Source organism: Hirundo rustica, chromosome 1 (assembly GCF_015227805.2).
Source record: "Hirundo rustica isolate bHirRus1 chromosome 1, bHirRus1.pri.v3, whole genome shotgun sequence".
NCBI lineage: Eukaryota > Metazoa > Chordata > Aves > Passeriformes > Hirundinidae > Hirundo > Hirundo rustica.
In genome coordinates this window covers 81087021-81108881 of record NC_053450.1, presented here as the reverse complement: position 1 = coordinate 81108881, position 21861 = coordinate 81087021, and the positions used below count along the sequence as shown (strand labels likewise).

Sequence of the window (21861 nt, the reverse complement as noted above, 5' to 3'; positions counted from 1 at the left end):
TGTACACAATGCCTGAAGTTCCTGACCACCACCAGGCTCCACGAGGTGGACAATAACAATAGGGTGGAAATGGTCAACTGTTGCATGATCAAGACTAATGTTAAAGCTATTACAGTTTTTTCTTTCCAGTCTTTTCACATCCTTCACCCTACATAGGGATTGGTATGTGCACAGAATAAACTTTATTTGTATAACGTCCATGTGTATAAAGTGTGAGTAGACAGATAACATTAAATGACAAAGCCAGTTAGAACATATTATGTGAACAAAACTAGGAATTTTTTTTTTTTTTTTTTTTTTTTAATGTATTCTCTTCTGCGCAGAAGTCATCGGTATTCAAGCAAACAAGTTGAATAAAATCCATGTTGCTTTCAAGGTAAATGTCAGACAAAACTGTATTGCGAAATGCCAACAGATAGTGATTTTTGATACAGCAGAGGATAAATCTAGATGAAAATACAGATAATATAAAGACGCTTCTTTCTGCATAGGGTGGGAGAGAAAGGGGAAGTACATCTTCTTCAACTACCAAAATGAGATTGAAATATAATTTTAACATAACTTAAAATGAGATAAATATATTGTGAACACAGTGTTTATAAAAGTAGTATTTTTTTATTATAATAGATTGAAAAATTGATTGAAATAATAGATTGAAAAAACTGCTATACATGAGTATGTACAACAAGAAAAATAAACAAACATGAATTAGGCACAGAGCAAAAAAATCTTTTGTTTGAAAAATCAAGATCAAATATACATTAGTAATGTGTTGAAGACACTGTGACTTTAGAAGACATTAGAATGTATATATTGCTGAAAGAAAAAAAAAATTGTTAAAAGGTAGAGAAAGAGGCAAAGTAGAAAAACTATAGAAATGCAACAGGAAACTAAACTCCAAGACATCATAATCAGCAAAATATTTTTTTTTTTGTTTTACTTACTTAGACAGCTTGGAAGGCAGTTCTAAAATGTCCTGCAAATACTAAAATAGAGAAAAATATGAACAATATTATACACAAGTGGGAAGAGCAAATGCAGTACATGTAGGTAAGAGGAAAAAAAAAAACCACACACATACAAAAAAACCAAACCCCAAACACTCCTACAAGGATTAATTGGTTATTGAAATAAAGTCCTGTGTAAGTGATGAAGCAACAAAGATTGGAAATGTAGAGCACCTTACCACACTTAACTCTTAAATGCATACAAAAATAGAAGAATACTGAAATAAATATATTAGAAAAAAATGCAGAATACATTGGCTTTCAGAAAGAAAATGTAAAATTATTATTTTATTTATCATTAAAAAATATCTAGAAATGGGGAATTCCAATTATGAAGTCACTACCTAAATCCTTATTAAGGCCACTTTTTAGTGTAGGTGTAGCTAAAACCTACATTAGAATCAGACAATAATTGAGTAATCTTAGTTCATAGTGTGAGAGAGGACTTATATCATTAAAACAAGACAGTAATTTGAAAGTATGAATGTTATTGACTTGGTTATGGATTATTAAACGTAGGTCTGATGATACATAAAAGAACTTCATTGAACATAACTGGAGTAAACATGAACATATTTTCAAATGCCAACAGGGAAAACAAAAAGTAAAAATATGGCTAGAATAAGCACCTTTGTTTTAATTACACAATGATCATATACAAATGAGGAAAGTTTCACACATAATATATTTTTCAACATATTTTCTTTTATAATTTCAGCACATGCAAGCTGGTTTTTACAAAAGTATTTTTGTATGTATTCAAGACGAAAAGGGAAGGCCCAAGGCAAGAAATATGTTAAACCTCAAGTTCATAATTTCTTTTATGATGACTTAATGGAAGCTAATAATATTTTTTTATGGTATGAAATTATCTGCTCTGCAAGATTACTTGTTTTCATTATGACATGAGTTGGAGGAGGTTCAATAGGAAATTAAGATGAAGTGTTTAACTTTGTATTAGATACAATGTATTCAATAAGTGAAGTGATTTTATTATTTCATATGAATTACTAAAACATTTCATATCACAATAGAAATAAAAAGTGCAAAACTGGTTTTGTATTGTGAGGCAATATAATAAAGGATAATAAAATATCAATAGTAAAACTGAAAATACTAACAGAAATTTTAAAATATACCAACTAAAAATTTTACTTTCAAGAGAAATTTGAAAAGAAAAAAAACCCCAACAAACTAGTAATGAGAGTAAATTATGGTGAACAATTCTTAACAAATAATAACTTGATGAAGATTAATGACTTCTAATTTTTTGTAGGTTATGAGTTAAAATATCTTGCTGGAAGAAATTACCTGGAGGTCAAGTCACAAGCTGTTACATAAAGGTGCATCATAGGCTGAATTGACTGTTTGTCGCAGGAAGATACGAGATAAACAAAAACTGTCTAACGAATTTCAGAGTGGAGAAGAAACTCCTTAGATGCTTTTTTCAGTTAAGCTCTTTTAAGGTGGAATGTTTATTCCATCATGCTCTGTCCAATCATTTGCTTTTCTTGAGAAAATCTACAGTCCTACTTGTCTGCTTTGCAATGAAGTAATTTTTAAAGCTTGTCATAACCTCAATAACATAAAAGCTTTCCTAAAACTTACCTATATATTTTATTAAAGTAGAAATTGTTAGGTGACATCAGATACTGCTGTGGTAAATACCAATTTGTGTGACTGATGTTCATTCCCAGACAAATGCTATCTTTAAAATTTCATAGAAAGCAGAAGAGGCTCTTAAAATACATGGAGAAAGTTCTTCTATTACAAATATCTCCAGTAAGAAAAATCTTTAAATAAATAAAACAATAGTTCCAGTGTTACATAGACTGTTTTCAGAATTGCTGAGCATCTATAAGCATCTAGCTTAATTTGTGGACCTGCTGATAGTTAGCAGCTCTGAAAATGTCAGATCCATGTTTCTTGAGCTGGTAACTGGAAAGTGTTTCTAACAGACAGCCACGCTTCATCTAACAAATAAGTGCTATGAATGAAATGTTTAACTTTATACACTTCCCCTGCACCTTTGTTGTTCTCAAGTATTTGCATCCTCTCTCTTCTCCTTTTTCCTCTTCTCAGTGCTTTCCTCATTTTCTCACTTGCTCTTTCCCATCCAAGTAATTGCTTTCCTCTTTTCTTCTTTACTCAGCATTCATTTCACTAAAGACTGAAAAACAACCAACAAAGATAAGAGAAACTAAAGGACATAGTGGTTTAAATTACATAGCCTATTATTTTATAGTGTTTAATTTTACTTGGGAATAATAAGAAAAATACTAGAAGAAATCACATTCCATACAAGTGGTAACATATTTTTGCATATATGCTTTCAATCACAGAATTTGTATTTGGAATTGCTTCCCTGGAATTTTAACTTGGCATGTCTTTTCTCATTGACCAAATAGGTCTTTAAAGTCAGTGTTTCCATTACTTTCAGCCAAATGCATTGTTACAAAATACTGAGATATAGTCACAGAAAAAAACATAAAGAGAGCTTCCCATTTGTAAATCAACACGAAAATCAAACTTATACTTTAGTTAAAAAAAAAAAAAAAAAAAAAAAAAAATTAGAAAGGGACTAAACAACTATCAATACTTCTCTGATGCTGAGAATACCAAAAGTCCTTCCTCACAGAGGATTACAAGTCTGTGCTGGACCCCCAGTGTGGCACATGGAACTCATGAAAAGAGAATGCTGTAAAGAAATTGTGAAAGTAAAATACACATCGTTGATCCTTCCGGGCTTTTCCATTCTACTCTTTCAGATACATTCTTGTCCATTGACCTTTCAGATATGAAGGCAATATATGTTTTCCAAAATATTAGTAATGTCTTTATAAGTGCTGTGTTCATCTAAGCAAATGTTTAAAATCTGGAAGTCTCATCAACATATTACATTAATCTCACTTTTTATAGAGACAAGCAATCAAAGTATGTTTAGAAAATACCATAGGCAATTTCATTTGATATTTTTATATATATTCCACTTCAAAAGATGTGAATTGAATAAAAAGACACTACACTCTTTTCTCAAAATTAGTAAAACTGTATGTGGGTGAAATCAAGAGCAAGAAAACTTATTACAACTATACTTCCCCCCCCCCCCCCCCCCCCCCCCCCCCCCCCCCATGACAGGATATTTGCTAAAGCATATTTGGCTTTACTGTAACCATTTCACTGAGATCCAATAAGATTATTAGCATGTATTATCTAGTTCTGGGTTATACTTATTAATAGAAAACAAACAAATGAAAGACATCTCAGAGCAAGCATAATTTTTAAGAAAAAGGAATAAAGGAATTTATGCAGTTTCACTGTCTCAAAAAGTGCAAAGGTATAGTATAATGTTATGGCTCCCTCTTTTGGATAACAGATATCTAGTATTCAATAATAAGAAAACTCATCCTGTCCTTAACACCAAAAAAATCTCCACAGGGCACTGTTTTTCCCCCAGTTCTTGCTTAGAAAGGATTAATGAGGTCAATAAAAACAAGTTTTTATAAGTTTCTTGCAAAATGCAAATATATTGTAGGTGTCCATTTTATAAAATAGACACACCTGTCCAAGGTAGCACTGTAGCTAGAATATTTTTTAAATGTGTTAAATATTAGTCTATCAAGTATCTGTAAAAACTGGAACATTAAACTCTGATGGATTGCTCCTTATTTTAGCAGTGTTGTTAATAAAAAATAGAGAACAATGAAGAGATAATTGATGAAAGTACTTAGTCTAACTTACCCTCTGAAAAAGTGAACAGAATGGAACAAAGTTTACTCTTACACCATTATTGCTTCATTTGTAACTGTGAATGAAAAATGAAATGAATGGTCACTTGGGCTCTTCATTTAGAATTTCCATTATAAATGCAACTTAGCTAAAAATCCACAGATTTATGTGTATTTATTTTGGGATATTTTTGAACATACCATTGAAGAGGAAAAAGAAATATAACATGTTTAGAATAATAATAATAATAATAATAATAATAATAATAATAATAATAATAATAATAATCCTTTAAATTTTTTTTTTTTTTTAAGTGGGAAGGGTGAGGAAAGGGTAAAACTTTTGAAATGCATCAATCCACACAATATTGACTCCTGACAGAAGTTAAACTTCTATGGTTTAAGGTATTTTTCTAATGTAATATTAATAACCGTTGTTGGCTTTATTTTGTTGTATTTAATTCTGAATTTGGATCATGTTTTCCCAAGTACTGGAAGCATACCACCGTTCTATTACATTAATATTTAGTCATAATTCTGTAACATTGTCAGGTTCAACTGTCTTCAGTTCAATTGTCTTCATGTATCCCAGTATGGTGCTGTGAGACAACTGGAATTTTTTTTTTTTTTTTTTTTTTTTTTTTTTTAATACCTTTGGAAAATTCAGTAGGACTATTCAATAACTTCAGCAGCATCAGCTAGAAGGCAGGTTTTATTTCACTCCAAAACCCTTCCTATTGCTTTCTTATTGCCTTTATAAAATATATTGATGTTAGGCAGGCACATATAAATGAATGGATTTACAGATTTTGTTTAGCACTTTCTATTACTAAAAATAACATTCCTTGACATTCATGAAGATGTTGAGCTATAAAATTATAAAAATAGCTGGATTTATACCAACTGACTTAAAATTATTGTGTCATGATGCTCATTTTTGTTTCTCCATTGCAGTGTGTTTTCTCTTCTCAGCACTCAGAATTGCAACAGGACAATTACATTTGATATGTTGGGTCATTATTAATCATTCTATTTATTAGTAATTGTTACTATAAAAGAATTATTTTATAATCAACACTGCAGTAATGAGATTTAGATGAAGGTCCATCTTTCCATGAAGAACTGCCTGTGGATAGTGCATATAATGACAGTATTTCAGAGTTAAGAAAAACAAGGCAATTTAGCAAGCCTTATTGGAAGTAGAAATCAGACTGTTTCACTAAGTGATGCTGCGTACTCCCCGACATAATACTAAAACAAGACAGCAAAAACTAAAGAGTACAGAATAAAAAAAATAAAAAGAGGAAAGAAATTCACTTGTACAAGGCATAAGTTTGTTTCACATGAAATATCTATTCCTATTTAAACCAAGAAAATATTAAAAACCAGAGCCTGACACACCCCTATGTATAGATTAACTATGCAACTTTTTGCCTTGTTATATGCTTGAGTTAATTTGTTTTCTATGAAGTCAAATATTTATGAGTTGTCTTAGCCATATGAAGACCAAAGATATGTCTCCTCATATATCCATTACCCTCTATTTTTTTAGGAATGCAAGAAGGAAGGGAGACAATTGCAGGAATTTGAGCTTGTGCAGAAGTTTTAAAGCCAGACTACGCACCACCATTTCAGGCAAAGCTGGACCAAAAGTACTTGACCAGAAACCATAAAGAAAATGCTTTGCTATATCAGCTTTTTTCAATCATATTTCAACTATTTTTTTCTCTCTGGAACTGGAACCATAAACATAGTTTCATGCAGTTATAATTTTGCTTTTTACTGACTTTTAACCGAAAGGACAAGGAAAATACAACAGGCAATTCATAAATGCTGTCTGATAAGCATTTTCAGTTTGTCCAAATAAATCATATGAAAACTTGACTGTTCTGGGAATTCATGCTGAGATATAGATTTTTAAACTCTCAATTCTAGTTCAGGCATTACTAAAGAAAATATGTCACATGCCATTTTAAAGCTGACTTGTATTTTAAGAGAAATAAACTAGTTGTTTCCTTCTCTAGTAGCTAGAAACAAAAGAATGAAATAGCAAAACAGATTCCAAAATAAGCAATAACAACTCCATTGTCATCAGAGCACAATTAAATTATTAAAGACATATGCAAATAATATATTTCTCTACCTTTGGATGAAGTTCCAGGTGAGTCTGAAGTATTTTGAAATTTCCTGCCATGGGAGCAACAAATAAATATGTTTATTAGCATATAAATTCTTCACTAATCATATAAATTTGAGGAGGACAAATTCGGGAAATACTGCAGGAGATCTCAAAACCTCATCCGGGAAAACTAGAATCAAATTTTCATTATGAAATTGAACATGAAACCCAAACTCTGAGCTACTTCTCATTGTTCTTGGTGAGCTTCTCTGCAGGACTTTCAAACACCAGAGGGCCACATCCAAGCTATTACCCCTTGGGAGAGAGTATAGATATAAACTCTTAGGGAGAAAAGAGCAGAACAGGACTCCACTAAAAAACCATACTTACCTAGTGTTCAGAGCTATGTATCAGTGTCATACCCTTTCTGTCATTTCATCAGAGGATAGGGAAGCATTTTAAGAAACTGCTATGATTAAAAACTTCTTTGGGAAGTTCCATGCAACACTTTACCATCAGTGCTGTGCTTGTGGCTACCCAGTGTTCTGTGGTTCATTTGTCACAGTTTTCAGGAAAAAAAAGAGAAGGAGTTGTAAAACCTAAAGGAAAAAAAATGCCACATAGCCTTGTTTATTTTTTTTATTTATTTATTCAACCAGGGACTGAGCAGATCTCATTTCAGTAGTGTGGGATTTCAAGTTGGCAGCCATTTCACATATACTACCAGGAATCCTAAAAATCTCAGTGTTGAAACTGATGAAATATTCATTAGTTTCTCTAACCTTTCACTTAAATCTTCTTGCTACTTGAGGGTTTCAAAGTATCCAAAGCAATACTAAGTTTTAAAAAACTGTTCCTACAGCTTGTTTCTGGTAGAACTGAAACTACATCTGAGGCCCAAATGAGTGAAACTGTTCACAATAGCTAAAAAGAGCAAAATAGTTAGACACATGGGATACTGGGGAAAAGTCTCTGTAGCTCTTCAATAGGAAAGTCCTGCCTCACAGACCTATTCAAGTTCTCTGAGGTGTCATTAATCATATGGGTAGCTTTGATCACTTTGATATGGTATAGTTCTGCTTCTAGAAGGCTTATGAAAGGGTGACTCACCAAATGATCTTAAGCACTCATGAGCTAGAAGTGGAGGTCCCTGCATATATCAGCAATTGATTATATAATGATACTTTTAATTAAAGTTATTTTAATTTAATAAATAATGAAATATGAAAACTGATTTGTCCATTTACTAGATTAAATGACAGAAACCAATGGGGAGAAGTAAATAATTAGTTTTAACATTGTAGTGTCTGTTTCAGTGTTCCACAGGGATCTGTACTAGAGCCGGTACTGAACATACCTATAAATAAACTGAATACAAGTTTGAATATCAAGGTGAAAAACGATGCAAGTGACATTCAGCACATGCTGGGATAAAGTTAATTTTCGTCATAGTGGCTAGTATGAAGCTGTGTTTTAGATTTGTGGTGAAAACAGCACTGATAATTCAGAAATATTTTTATTACTGCTGAGCAGAGCTTACACAGGGCCAAGGCCCTTTCTGCTCCCCACAGCACCCCAGCAGTAAACAAGCTGGAGGTACTCAAGAAGCTGGAAGGGGTCACAGCTGGAACAGCTGACCTCAACTGACCCAAGAGATATTCCAGATCATATGGCATCATGCTCAGGATATAAGCCTGAGTGGCCGAAAAGAAAAAAAGGGGATGTTTAGTGTAAAGCAGTTTGTCTTCCCAGGAAACCATTAAATGTGGTAATATGTAGACGGCTCTCCTGGAGATGGTTGAGTGCCTGTCTGCCCATGGGAAGCAATGAATGAATTCCTTGTTTTTCTTTGCTTCCATGTGTAGTTTTTATTTTGTCTGTTAAACTCTTTTTATGTTAACTCCTGAGTTTTCTCACTTTTGCACTTCTGGATCTTTCCTGGTTCTACCATACGGTGAGTGAGTAGCTGTGTAAGCTTTAGTTTCCACCTAGGGATAAACCACCATGACACAGCATAATAAAGTCAAGTGGGTGTGCAAAGGAATTTTATGACTATGGTTATACTAATATACTTCAACTCTGAAAATTTGTTCTTTCCCATAACTTTTCAATATCATTATGGACCCTAACATTATTTTAGCTTGTACCAACAATTATTCTCCTAGAAAATTTCCATCATGAAATCTCATAGATGGTATGGACATGGTAGACCCACTTTGGACTGAGGCAGATGAGAGAAGAAAAAAGTTTAGCCATAAGGATTTGAGCCTTGCTGTGCCAACAAATCTCTACTTACTTACATTTGAAGTCTATGCAATATGAGTCTATGCAAATGAACGGACAAACAAATGATAAATTATGAAATTCTTATGAAACTATGTGAAATCATGCACATGGTAAAACCCAGAATATACATTTAAAATATTAATTCTTACTACTGTTGTTAGCTAATAACACCATAATGTGACAAGAGATAATACAGGAAAACTTTAGCCCAGGGCTGTGCGGTCAATAAAAAAGCAAATTATGCCACATATCGTGATGAAATTAATTAAAGAAAACAATTAAGCTGCTGTTTATAAATGCGTGAAGCAACTAATTATGATTGCCAATCTCAAGAAATATACCAAAAAACCCAAATAAACAAACAAAACCCCAAAACAAACAAACAAACAAAACCCAGAAGAGATTCAGAGAAAGACTACTGGTGTAATCAAAAGTCTGGCACAGCCTCTACACAAGAAATGATTAAGCAGGCAATCCCAGAGCTTTCCATCTTGGAAAAAAGACAGCTGAGGGAGAAATTGATTTAACTCCATACATTCATCAGTGGCAAAAAGAGTCGAGAGGGAATAACTGTTTTCCGTGACTTCCAATGGCTATACTCGTTGTCTAATGAAGATGTCACTTACAATGTTCAAAAACAAACATAAAGGGTTTGTTCTTTTCACAAGATTGGCAAATATGAATCTCCTTGCAGAATATGGTTCGCTAGGACTTTTACATGCTTTCAAAACAAACTTTGAGAAAGTCATGGCAAAGATAATTTACTGGGGACTATTACCTTGTATTTTGAGACTAAGAAAACATGCAGAAGAAAAACTAGTAAATGTTTCTCCACACTTAGGTGTTATCATGAGTGCCTGATTGTTGAAGAAATCTTTATTTTTACTGTCAGGCTACTAACAAAATAAGCACTTCTTTATTACTCTGGTTTTTATTTTATTCATGTTTCTCATTTGTCTTTCATTAAAATGATATCTGAGTGAAAGATTTTTCAGTTCTCTGTTGGGGGAATGCTTTTCATTTTTAAAAAGAGATTCAGACCTTGAAATAAGTAAAGGGAAAGTTATCAAAATTTATATTTCCGAGATCTGTTTTATTCTTACAAGAGAGAGAATTACCATTTGTAGGTATTTTGAAGTGTTTATTATGGAAATATAGGATCAAACCTCAGCTGCATCAGACTCCTTTCAGACTATCTGAGATAAATTAATAGCAAAAGAAGGTCATGCATTATTTTGGTGTACAAATTCCTACGCTTCCAGGACTCCTGCTCAACTCAGAGAATAAGACTTTTCTAGATTGTGTGATCCCATTGGAGACAGCAGAAGGACATAAAGGCGGTTGATCTCTAATAAATGACAGCGTTCAGCAGCTGCTCAACTCCCTGAGGAAGGAAGCAGCAACAATGGGCTCCAATTACATTCTGAATTTGCTAACCACCTTTAATTGGTCAGCAACTCAATTTTTCCAGTCCAGAGAAGTGAATCTATAATCTCTTGCAGGAAGTAATTAAATCCTTCTCTATAGGAACAAGATTTCTTATGACTCAGATGTACATGAGTGGGGAAAAAGGAAAAAAAAAAAAAAAAAAAAGAAAAAAAAAAAAAAGATGGCAGAGAGATTGAAGTTTTTAAAAAGACCTTGAGATACTAGCTTGAAGATATCTATTCTGAGAAATTCTGGCTTGTAACAGCCTCTTGGGACATTATTCAAGCTGTAGACTCAGGAAGTTTAGCAAGCTCTCATTGTGGTACGTGTCATGCTCAGGGGTTATGCAGAGATAGGAGGCACCAAATGTGGAATCTCAGAATGCTTTGTTAGCAGCTTGTTGTGTGACCAAAGACTGATACATAATGCACCAGCAAGAAAAAGAAATTTAGAGAAACTGTGTAGCCCCATTTATCAGGAGAACAGGTAAGTCCTGTCATTAACAGTGCTGCCATAGGTGAATCTCATCTGTTTCATGCAGAGAGAATAATGAGAATCAATGTCTGGAAAATAGGGGCCTATGCCTCCAGATACAGTTTGGGTTTGTATATGGCAGATAGAAAGCTATGCTTCTCATGAAAAAAACAAACAAACAAACAACAAACCAACCAAACAACCAAAAAAAAAAAAAACAAACCCAAAAACAAACAAGCAAACAAGAAAACCCCAACCCCCCAAAACCCAAAAAAATAAATGCCTTAATTTTAATACCTTCAGGGTATCAATGTCAAAGTACAGACAATCAGGTTATGAGTGACAAAACATGAAACAATCTTAAAGGAGAGGAAAAGAGAAAAAAATTGCTTTGAGGGTAGCACTTATTTTTCCTCATGTTTCTTAAAGATATTCTTTAAAACCATGAACGTGATGAATGTGTTACAGTTGTAAATAAGGTGTGGCACAAAAACTTATAATGCAGCTTCATTATATGATAAGAGTGAAACGCATTCCCTGTGGAGAAAAATCAGTACTAAAGATCAAAGTAATATCTTCAAAAGTCCTTGCTTTAAGGGTTTACAAGTGCTGTATTTCCTTGTTCCCCTCATGCTGATGAAAAGGAGATCCTGTAAAAATTTTCATTATTGGAGAAAAAAATCAGGTTTTTTTTCCAATGAGAAAATGCACATTTTATATGTGTAATTCAGTGGCCTGATGCCTCAGAAGCAGATATTTTAAAAGTCTCTTTTAGCTTCAATTCTATTACTAAGAATTGAGAGATGCTTTTACATCATGGGTTGGGAATGCTGCAGGTTTTGTTCACCAGCTGACGGAAGGATGGTTGGAGGACAAGCAGTCTAGAAAGACTTTCATCTGCTCCTCAGAAGATACTTGCTCCAGACAAGGGCACATGATATTTTCACTGCTTAGTGAGAGTTGCTTTAAACCACATCTCTGCCTCTGCACAATTCTTCCAGTGGAGATTGTCCAAATATGAATCAACACATTCTCTTGCCAGATCCACCCATCCAGGGGATTTGAGTTGCTCACTGTGAGTGCTATTGAGAGGGTGACTCAGACCATGATGAGGTGAATTTGGACCTATATCTCCAATGTAGATACCCAAGAGTCTGGAAAAAACTCTAAAATAAATGCTGACTCTCTCTGTCACAGAAAGAAAAATGTTTTTCCTAATGCACCTACAAACCATAGATTCATTTGCCTAAAGACATTACCTCATTAGACATTCTAATGCAAATTGCTATTAGTTCAAATTCCCTATTATTTTTATTAGTATGACCCCTGGAGCCATATAGCTAAGGGAACCTTCACTGGAATCTGCACAGAAATAAAGAATTGCCTTCAGCTGTTTCCTGGCAAAATTTTCAAATGAGCTTATCTTCACTGTATGCAGTGTTGAACAGATAAGCAACCCAATAGCAGAAAAACACCAGTTCTGAAAATCTGTTCTGAAAGATTTGCAGTAGGAGCTACTGAGTGGGAACATGTTTCTTTAGGGTGGTCCATGTTTCTGTGCCTGATGAGGATCTGAGTACTTGTACTCAAAGGATGGGTGTTCATCTGTGAAAAAACCTGTCCCTTAAGCTTTGGGAATCCCTCAAAACCTACTTCAGCTCCCCTAGAAATAATTTCTTGATTACCTCAAGTTCAGTCCATATGACGGTTGGTTGTTTACTTTTAATCTTTTCATCCTTAGCCCAAACCCCATCTTTATCCATGAATAGGAAAGAGGGAAGGAAAAAAAAAAATCTTTTGGGCAGAAGAATGCTAAAAAAGAAAGCTAAAAAAGAATGCTGTTTTTAGAAAGTCATACATCCAGAGACTATATTCATGTCTGCAGTATGACTGCACTCAGAGAATATTTGAGTGCTGCAGCCAGAGGGAAGCATGTGTATGCATCCTGGGATATCTTTAATTAGCTGGGAAAGTGATAAAAGTGAACCTACAGTGGCACATATCCAGCCTCTTCCTAAATCTTGGTATTATCGGTGGCAGTGTGCTGTTTATAGCACAGCCTTTTGTTGCTACAGCTTCACCATTTTCAGTGCTCAGTCTACATTGTTTAAAGTTGCATTCAAATATTTTGTTTTCAAAAAAAGGCTGACAATGCCAATGAGACTGCTTCCATGCGTGGAGGCTACAGAAGATTTATATTCGTTGTATCCTGTTAAAATACATACTTAGTTTATAGATTGTTTGGATCATCCTGAACATTAGTTACATCTTTCTTATTTAGAGATCAGAGTGCAATATGAAGCACTGCTGCTGCAGTTAACTCTGCTATTTTTAGCTATTTTAGCACCAGGTATTTTTCTTTTAGAACACAAATTTTGCTTCACTCTTAACAAATGAAATAGACTAATGTGGGATGCATTATCAAGCTGCTGAAGGTTAGCTTTTCTTCGTGTCATGCTTATGAGTGACTATGCAGCACTAATTAAAAACATTGCCATGGCAATTGCTATAGAAACATTTAAATTGGCATAATCAGTAACAAATCTGTGCTATTGATCCCAGCAAGGCTTACTTCACATTGCACCTGAAGAATCTAAATAGAATATTTTGCATTCAAAAGGATTTCAAGAGATAATTTTTTTTCCAGTTGTTACTGTGCTCAGGAGAATAATGTTTTCCATACAGAGATTATTCATTTACCTGGAACTATTGTAGGATTCTGATATCAAAGTCCTGACTGCATGGAGAGACTGCAATGGTTCTATGCTACCATCACATATCCCTCAAACCATACAAATGAAAAAATATTTATTACTTCCACTCAGATCCACTGATTTGCAAAATAGGGAAGAAAAGCAGATTCTCAAAAATGTTTGGCATTAACACGTTTAACACATGAATGCCCCATCTTAAGAGGTTTCCAAGATAACTAGAAAAAAACTCATTTTCTAAGGTTTGACAAGAACAAGAAGTTGACATTTTACTGATTAAATGATGGGAACAGAATTGAAGTGAGAGGAGATTGCATATAGAATATTGATCGGTTGCTTTGAAAAAAAATAAATTATTCTCTAAAGATTTTTGCTTCTCTTAGAAGAAAAATCAAATTAGATGTTTATCATAATGTTCAGCAGACACACTGACCCTGAGTAATACACCTAAAAGGCTTTTCATTACACCAAAAAGGTGCAGTTATTGAAAAAAAAATTTAAAAAAAGGAAAAAAAATGGGCTGTAGCTCTCTTTTTTGCTTCTGTTTTTGTTTTTGCTTCATTCTTCTTGACGTTAAGGATGCTACCTTTTGACTAGGTAGTAAAGTCCTACTAATTATCAAGGAACTCAGTAGAGGGCAGCACTACATAGAAAACCACAGGTTTAAAGCAATCTCAGTTTAACTTCTGCCCTGGCTGGGACAAAATGTGGGAAATTAGATTCCTTTGAGAAAAAGACCTCTGTGAAAAATTGGTGTTTGCGCAGACATCATTTCTCCTGGCAGGGTCAGAACATCTGTGCAAGGTACACTGAGTTCCTTTGAATTGAAAAGTTGGTCTTACTTTTCCAGAGCATATCAGAATCCTTTGTTTCAGTATTATACTCCACCTTCTGGGTCTACAGAGTGTAACTCCTGACCTGCTTGAATACATGACTATGAGACAAGATGTATAAGCCAATGACCACCTTGAAGTATTTCTCTGAGTACAAAGAAAAGAGTAGTATAAATATCTCCTGCATTTAAATGAGTATGGCAAATAGTGTTTGGACACAAAGGAATGATGGCAATTTCAAGAAATTAAAAATGTGCAGTTTTGAAATAGCAAAAGTGACACACTTGAAATTTTATTTACAATTTAAATTATCACCAAACTGAACATGCAATCAAGCATCTCTAAAAGGCCAAATGAAAATATATTGATATCACCCACTCTTCTCAGTTTCAAAAAAAAAGTAAAGTCAAAGCAGACTAAATCTGAGTGTTAGTTTTGTCTAGATTTTGAAATAAGGACATTTTGAAGTGAATTTTTTAACTGTTTGGCATTTTTAAATATTTAAATTATTTTTAAATAAACAGTGTTTCAAGGCTTAGCGGTTTCAGAAAAATATTTTTAGGATTTTTAGAAGTTTTACAGATTCACTATGCATTAAAATTTCACCATATATGCATTTATTTGGGGGAATTTTTGCATGGTTTAGGTTTCTTATGTCTTACTGCAGAAAAGATTGTAGGGTCCAAGAAATTAGAGAATTAAATCAGTCGCAACCTTGATATATAAACCCCACAATATTTATCAGAATAGTTACAAAACAACACATAATTCATATCAAGGCAAAAGTAATCAGATCCAACATTTATTAATATGATTAATATGAATATTAGAGAATTATCATTCAGAATGCACAGAAGAGAATTCTTGAATTACAGTCCAAATGCAGCTATGAAAGAGCACTATTTGAGGACACATCAAAAAATAATTTTTCCAGAAGAGATAAGAGACTAGATAAGAGTCACTGGACAAAGTTGATTGCCTGACTTTTGAATGCAGTACTTCCAAAGGTTCCTATTCCTGCCTACTTTCATTCTGCAATACCTTAATCAGAATCTAATTTACAAAGCATGAAGAGGCTATTCAATCTGCCTCAGATGATGCAGTGGAATGGATTTGAAATACAAACAATGATATCTTATGGTCTACGTTAATAAATAGATTTATTCAGTGATAACACCTAATTCAGTCTAATATTATAAAAGCAATTCAACTCATGAGACTTAAATATGGATAGAAGGTTGGCTGACTTTAGTGGTTTTTGTTGGGTTTTTTTGTTTGTTTGTTTGGTTGGTTTGTTGGTTTAGGTTTTTTTTTGTTTTGTTTTGTTTTTTGTTTTGTTTTTATCTGTATCCAGCAAATTTCAATCACAAGGCACAATCATTATGTACTAAATATGTTCTCTGGTGTCGGATTTTTTCCCCGAGATTCAGGTGGTTTTAGAGTCTTTTGCCCTCTGCAAAGCTCTGAGCCAAACACAAGAAAGAGACAGAGTCTTCAGGTTCTGATTTTTCAAGGTTGCATGCTTCATTTATTATTTTTTATCTTACAATTTTCTCAGTGCCCCACAAAGGTCTGTGCAGCTGCTTGGGCATCTGGTGACTCCTCGACTCCTCCCGAACAGGGCTGTCGTTATCTTTTATACTAATTGCTACGTGTTCTTTATTTATCATTACTTGCCAATACCTATCACTTATACTAAACAGATCATCTCTACCTTGACCCAATCTCTGTGAACTACTTTGTGCCACCGTCACTGCTGAAAATGGAGTGAGGGAAGAAGAAAGAAGAAGCAAGAGGCAACGCCCCAAATCCTCCATCTTGCCTCACTTCAATGCTAAAAACCTAAATCTACTCTTTTATCACCCTGTGATAAGCTAAACTACTATCCTTCACACTTTTGTGGCCTGCAATCCTTCCTGCAGTGCAGGAAGCCTTTCCCATGGACTGAGATCAAAGCCAATGTTCCTCTGAGCTCTGGGCCGGGGTCCCAGACCCCCCTGTCCAGGTCTCTGACCCTCCAGGGCAGCCAAAGGAATGCCTTGGACTCCAACACTCTGGTAATGTCAAAATTTACTGGTATTAAATGAATCATAGGAAAGTTGCACTTTGCCCCTCTGCCTGCAACAAAACATACTGATCATTACAATGGCAAAAATCAGAATTCAAAGAAAACACATTCATGAATGTATACTAAGACCTATGTACCTTCATGATTTTATGCAAATTAAGTTAATTTACTTAGTGCTTTGATTCTTCAATTAAAATGAAAAGCAAAAGAAAACAAGTTTTCCTGCATTATATACATTATCTGCATAAATATGACACCTATTAAGTTGGGGTTTTTTTGTTTTTCAACATGATCTTAGAAAGTGATAAATATTCCAAACCGTCACTTCTTGCTCAGCTAAAACTTTTTGAAGTTACTAAAATGCTTAGGCTTTGATCCTCCTTCAGGACTGCTAGTTAAGACACTGAGTCCATACAGAATATCATCATTTTGAGACGATTTCACACAAAAGGCACAATTCCAGTAATTTAATCATTAAGGCCTTTAGAGTACAATTCACTAAACGTTTTCCATTAAGAAGCCTTGGTTCTCAACTGACTAATAATTTTCACAAAAAAACTTTTGTACAGAAAGACTCCCTTCCCATCTTCTATAAAAATCCCAAACAAATAAACAACTGAGTGAAAATAGCTGTTGGTGATGTAGGGCTGCAGTAGAAAGGGGGATAATTTTGTATATATTTTTTTTTTCCTAATTTCAAAATATCTGAGTGTTGCGGCCTCACACTACTATCACTGTTAATGGAGCAGGATTCTCAAAGAAAATGTCCTTTTGTGCTGAATTGTTTTCCTGTGATTTCTGTAATAGACAATAATATCTCAGCAAATATTTCCTAAAGCAAAAACAGACTTAATGTGAAAAATTTACAGAAAAGACTAGAACATCAGGCACTTCTGTTGTACTGCCAACAAAGAGTATGAGATTGATTTGGTTTGAATAAATATTGCTCACAAACTTCCACAGAAAACATCAGAGTAATTTTCAGAAAAATACTGATTACAGTAAAGTTCTACATCATGAAAATTCACATTCATTCAGCCATGATTCAGGGAAAAATTAAATACATTCCAAAATGGAGAATTCTTTTCCAAATACAAAGTTTTTTAACCCCAACAGGATTCCTACAAACCCACAGGTGTCTAAGTACTTTTTGTTCTTGTTTAGAGAATTTGTAGAAGGCATCAATAATACTTTACAAATTTCTTTTTATTACTTCCTTTCTGCACTGGTCAGTTGGAGTGTAGCAAAGGGAAGGAATGGGATGCATTAATCACAAAGTAACAGAAAATTCAGATCTGCAGACAGTTCTGAGCAGATGCTAAGGGCGGATGGCATCAGGCTGAGCTGGAAGAGATTAGGTTGGAAGATTTCTTATTTGGGCTCTTTCCTTTTGTCAGGATGTTGCTGGTAGCTAAAGTTTTCAGATAAAGTATTTTACTCAGCTTGTGTTTTAAATTAATGTCTATATATCGTGTGAGTGAACTAGCATAAGATGAAAAAAAGACATTAAAGAACTTGACTTAAAACTCCCTGAGTAATTTTCATGGTTATTTGTCATTCCCATGGGTAATTGTTGTGATCACTAGACTGTATTCCTGTTTCCTTAGGGAGAAAAGTTATTGCAACTTACACAAACATTTTTCTCTCTCCTCTAGGTTTTTCTTACAAGAGGAATATAACATTTGAAAAATTTGTTCTGGTGAATTATTAGAGGAGTGGGGGCTGACAGCATTTCTGGAGATGATGAGGACTCACTCCTTTCTGACAGTTTTGCTTTGGAGCTCTGTGTTTTATGTGGTTCATACGACGCCATCCCCAAAAAGGACTAACAAGCACTCACACAGTGAAAGGATAACAGGAATGTCAGACAGTGATGGAAAAACACTGCACCGCACCAAGCGTGGTTGGATGTGGAATCAATTTTTCTTGCTGGAGGAGTACACAGGTCCAGATACTCAATACGTGGGCAAGGTAAGCCTTGTGTTTAAAGGATTCTTTAAAGGTGATGCATCTGACACCCTTGGTATTTTCACTCCTTCTGCACAGCTGTTTTGGGTTTTGTACAGCAGTGGTCCCAATTTCTTGTTATGTCAAAGCACACTACAGACCACCTGAGGTTCCATTGTTGTTCAAAGGTGTGAGAGAAACTAAGAAGTTCAGGGAAAAAAAAGGAAATCATTCAGACTAAAATGTTCCAGTTTCCTATTACATATGCCCATGCAAGTTTTATCACTTTTTCAACTGTTAAACATAAATATTAGATGAATGGAAAAATTATTATTTCATTCATCTACCTTGTGGCATTTGCCAGTGTACTGGGCTGTATATTTTCTCAAGTGAAATGTACAATTCTATTAACAATAAAATTTTTGTCTCTCCATGATTTTAAGTAGGGGTGTAGTGTTTGAGGGAATAATATAATTTTACGTGATTTCTGAAATAAACTGAAAATTTTACTTAATTGCTTGAAGGGCTTTACATCCTTTGAGGTCTATCTACATTAGATGTTGTCTACAATGGCCCCTCTGAATTCCAGTTGTCTCCAGTCCTACCTTTTCTGATAACACGAAACTCAAAAAATTTCTGGATATTTAGCCCTCTGGTGTCTCACCATCCACAGATCTGACTTATGTCCTAGTATAACCAAGTTATCTTTATCAAGATTCTAGAATATCAGAGATCTAGAATACATCCAGAATTACTTACAATTAAGGAAATGTTTGTCTTAATGGCTTTTATTAGTAAATGTCCAATTCAGTTTCTGTCATTCATCCACAACACTGTTACTATCTCTTATTGTCAGGTAACTCTCATTTTCCAGTGCCTAGCTACTAAGCTGATTTGGACATTTGTAGATAAAAGCTCCAAAATATTTTTGAACATTAGCTAATATATCTGGTCATGGGAGACATGATCATCTGGAAAACATAAAAATCATCTCCCTATATTGAGAAATAAATGTCAAAGGATCAATCTTGAAAACTATGAGCTTGATTCTGACCTTGTTCCTACCAAAACCTGTACAATTCTGTTTTCCACAAAATAAATTCTGATGTGAAGTAGTAGAAATAATACAAAGGCAAATGATCTTATTGCTAGATTTGTTTGTCAGTGTGTAAAAGAGGAAGGTTTGTTGTAGACAAAAGGGTCTTCAACAAACGATGAACTAATTGCATAGAGATATTTCTAAAACATTTGCAAGTATTATTTAATGTTGAGTAGACTTGTCAAGAAAACATACAAAAAAGCATGATAATTAAAACACCATAACTGTAAGTCTACCTAGACTGAGAGAAATAGACTGTGGGGTTTTTTTTTTTAATAGAAATCTGTCAGAGAAGAGAAGTAAATGTCAAACATTAGAACTGCTTACAACTTCAGTCCCACCGAATATAGATGAATGACTTCAAATTTTAACACTCATATAAATTAAGATCAAGACCATCAACCACCATCCCTCTTTCACACAAGGAATTCTTACATGTTATATTACAACAGATGTAAAGTTACCAGGGTAAGATACTTACCCTGGTAAGTTTGCATCTTCCTTGTTCCAAACTTACTAAAAACCATTGTACCTCATTACCATAGACTTAAGTCCAGGAAGAAAAACCAGATGGCCGTAGAGCAGTTAGATCTGAGATGTTTCACTTCTTTTAACTAAAATTACATGTTGAGACTTTTTACACTTCACTGCAAAATATTACAGAAAAACCCCCGAGAGAGGTCAGCATCACTGATTCTCTAAACAGATGGAAACCACCCCTAATAAAATCCTGTGTTCCAAAGAGGAGTTGCATTGAACTGATGAACTCCATGTGGCTTCATTAATTTTATAACAGTTTATACCATGATGAAATGATCACAGTTCTGCCCTCAGTGGTATAAAACCACAGTAAATCCATTTTGATTTGGTTCAGATTATCTTAGGTGCATGTGACATACAGGGCCAAGAGGGAGCTGCTACAACAAGAAGTCAAAGAAGGAATTTTTTTTAGAGGAAGAAAAAGCACCCCAACGACTTCATTGAACAACATTATTCTGAGGAAGGCTTAAATCTCAGGTTTAGTATTCTCCTCTTCAAAGTGATGGTAATTAGCAAACTAGTATGTGTGAAGTAAGAGCACTTTCATTCCAACCCATGGGGACTAGTTCATAGCAAGCATTCTTATCTATCCTCTCTTTAATATGGATATGCACAGGCAGATGGGCTACTGGGGTAGAATAACAAATGTAGTACTGAAATTTAAATAAACTGAATTAAGAAATTTTATCAGAAAGTAAACTTCTAGGCAATCATAGCCATAATATTAAAAAGGTCATTTTCCCCACCCTGTTTCTATTCTCGTACAATTTTTATCTGTCTGGTCATTGATTGTGTTTTGCTACTAATGCTGCTTTATTGATGTTTTATTTTGTTATGAGTTCATTCTGTTATTGGCAGCGGGGAAGGATCGCTCAGTACGGCATCATGAGATAAAATCTGTTTACTGAGAAGGATGAGCACATAGGATGGAGAGCTATTTTGTGACATCCCATACCTCTCATTCTTACTGCTCAGACCCCAGCCCAGTTCAGACCAGCAGCAGGACAACTGGGCACTTACTTGGACTACTGGACTGTCCAAATCCTGGCAGGCAGTCTGGCCCCTATGAGGAGACTCGTGCTCAGGCTCCACTAAGTTGCAAGGATCCCTGGAGTGGAGGGATAATTTATACTGAATTACTTATATAGTAATTTTTATAGTTGGATTGTTGGCAGCCACCCTTCAAGGGTGGGGGATATATGCAGAACAATTGGCTGGTGAATGTGATGAGAGTCAAGGCAAATCCAGACAATTTACAGTATGTCCACCTCACATCTTTCTTTCCTTCTGCAAACTCAGAGAATTCCTGTCTCAAATAGAGGTGAATGCATAACATATAAGTGCATAGGAAGTCTTTAAATTTGTTGGGTTCTACTACTCATACCTGTAAAAACGTGAAAACTGCTTATGGTATCCTGTGATTTCTTTTCCTTTAAAATTATATTCCGGAAATGCTTAGGCCAACCAGCGGATCCATCTTCCTATGTGTTATTTCTAAAATGCAAAGGGAGATAAACATTGCTCTGGTGTTGTAGTGCTTTAATTGGGTTTATATTGAGTTTCATTTTTATATTGGGGTTTGTAATATTTTTCTGTTGTATCCCCTGTCCCCCTTGGAAAC

The 21861-nt window shown here is 34.5% G+C and overlaps 1 protein-coding gene across 1 annotated transcript in view; it reads left to right on the top strand.

Annotated features, from left to right (window-relative positions):
- CDH9 (cadherin 9) overlaps nucleotides 1-21861 on the top strand; it is a 105308-nt gene that overhangs the window by 11704 nt on the left and 71743 nt on the right. Inside the window, exon 2 of the mRNA XM_040059071.2 lies at nucleotides 18310-18625. Within this exon, the coding sequence (XP_039915005.1) occupies nucleotides 18395-18625 (231 nt within the window). The 5' untranslated portion in view covers nucleotides 18310-18394. The remainder of the gene's footprint in view (nucleotides 1-18309; nucleotides 18626-21861) is intronic.